At 62.0% G+C, this 1,312-nt stretch overlaps 1 protein-coding gene across 1 annotated transcript in view; it reads right to left on the bottom strand.

The window, feature by feature from the left end:
- Nucleotides 1-159: 159 nt before the first annotated feature.
- Nucleotides 160-1,312, bottom strand: part of EMIHUDRAFT_242784 (hypothetical protein) — a gene marked incomplete at both ends in the record, with an annotated part of 2,143 nt that continues 990 nt past the window's right edge. The window contains 3 exons of the mRNA XM_005772044.1: nucleotides 160-177; nucleotides 256-402; nucleotides 715-985. Coding sequence (XP_005772101.1) covers nucleotides 160-177; nucleotides 256-402; nucleotides 715-985 — 436 coding nt within the window. The remainder of the gene's footprint in view (nucleotides 178-255; nucleotides 403-714; nucleotides 986-1,312) is intronic.

Below are 1,312 nucleotides of genomic sequence, written 5' to 3'. Positions count from 1 at the left end.
GTACGGCCCGCGATACTCTATGTGTCTCAAGTCTCTCAGGTCAGCATGCATGGAGAAAGTGGCAGCTCTCTTCCGGGGCAGTGTTGTGGTCGCTTATATAGGTGTGTGCTGTGGCGGGTGTTCCCGGCGCGCGGCGGCGGTCCCCCCTAGCCGCTTGCCCTACTTAACCGCTGTCTCCTGTCTCGGCTCGAGCGGAATCGAGCCAGAAAACGAAAGGCTAGTTCCATTTCACTCTGACACGCTAATCTTGAAAACGTCCAACGGAGCTCCGTGTTGCTCCCAGCGCCCTCCCCCGCGCTTCATGCGGCCATGGCCGATGATACTAGTATGAGAGGTCATCTGGCTATCGCGAGCGCGACTCAACTCGCCGACGTCGTCCGATGATTGTGCCTCAAAGTCAGCCTCCCGAGGCTATCGTGTGTGTGGGGGGGGGTGCAGAGCAGCCGAGAGTTCTTGGGAAAGTGTTGTGGGCATGTCGGCCGAGGTGTGCAAACACCGGGAGGCAGAGACGTGAGGGCGGCAATTTATGGGCGGCGTCAGGGCGGAGTCAGGGGGCAGTGCAGGGGTGCAGTTCCGGTGCAGTGAGGCGAGGGCAGAAGAGGTGAGGTCTCTTCCTGCACGAGGTGCAGTGAGGCGAGGGCAGAAGAGGTGAGGTCTCTTCCTGCACGAGGTGCAGTGAGGCGAGGGCAGAAGAGGTGAGGTCTCTTCCTGCACGAGGTAGGCGAGCAGCAGCGTGATGTCGCGCTGGTGAGGCTGCAGGTAGCGCTGGAGGTACGGGAAGAAGTTTGGCAGCTGCAGCCGGTGCGCGCCGACGAGGCGCGAGAGGAGGTTGATCATCAGCAGCCGCACCTCGAGTCGTCCACACTGCCCGAGTGTGAACGACTCGAGGTGCGGCTGCTGATGATCAACCTCCTCTCGCGCCTCGTCGGCGCGCACCGGCTGCAGCTGCCAAACTTCTTCCCGTACCTCCAGCGCTACCTGCAGCCTCACCAGCGCGACATCACGCTGCTGCTCGCCTACCTCGTGCAGGAAAAGACCTCACCTCTTCTGCCCTCGCCTCACTGCACCTCGTGCAGGAAGAGACCTCACCTCTTCTGCCCTCGCCTCACTGCACCTCGTGCAGGAAGAGACCTCACCTCTTCTGCCCTCGCCTCACTGCACCTCGTGCAGGAAGAGACCTCACCTCTTCTGCCCTCGCCTCACTGCACCTCGTGCAGGAAGAGACCTCACCTCTTCTGCCCTCGCCTCACTGCACCTCGTGCAGGAAGAGACCTCACCTCTTCTGCCCTCGCCTCACTGCACCTCGTGCAGG

This window comes from Emiliania huxleyi, assembly GCF_000372725.1.
Source record: "Emiliania huxleyi CCMP1516 unplaced genomic scaffold EMIHUscaffold_368, whole genome shotgun sequence".
Taxonomy (NCBI): Eukaryota; Haptophyta; order Isochrysidales; family Noelaerhabdaceae; genus Emiliania; species Emiliania huxleyi.
The sequence above is the reverse complement of the archived record's forward strand: the minus strand, read 5'-3'. Positions and strand labels throughout refer to the sequence as shown.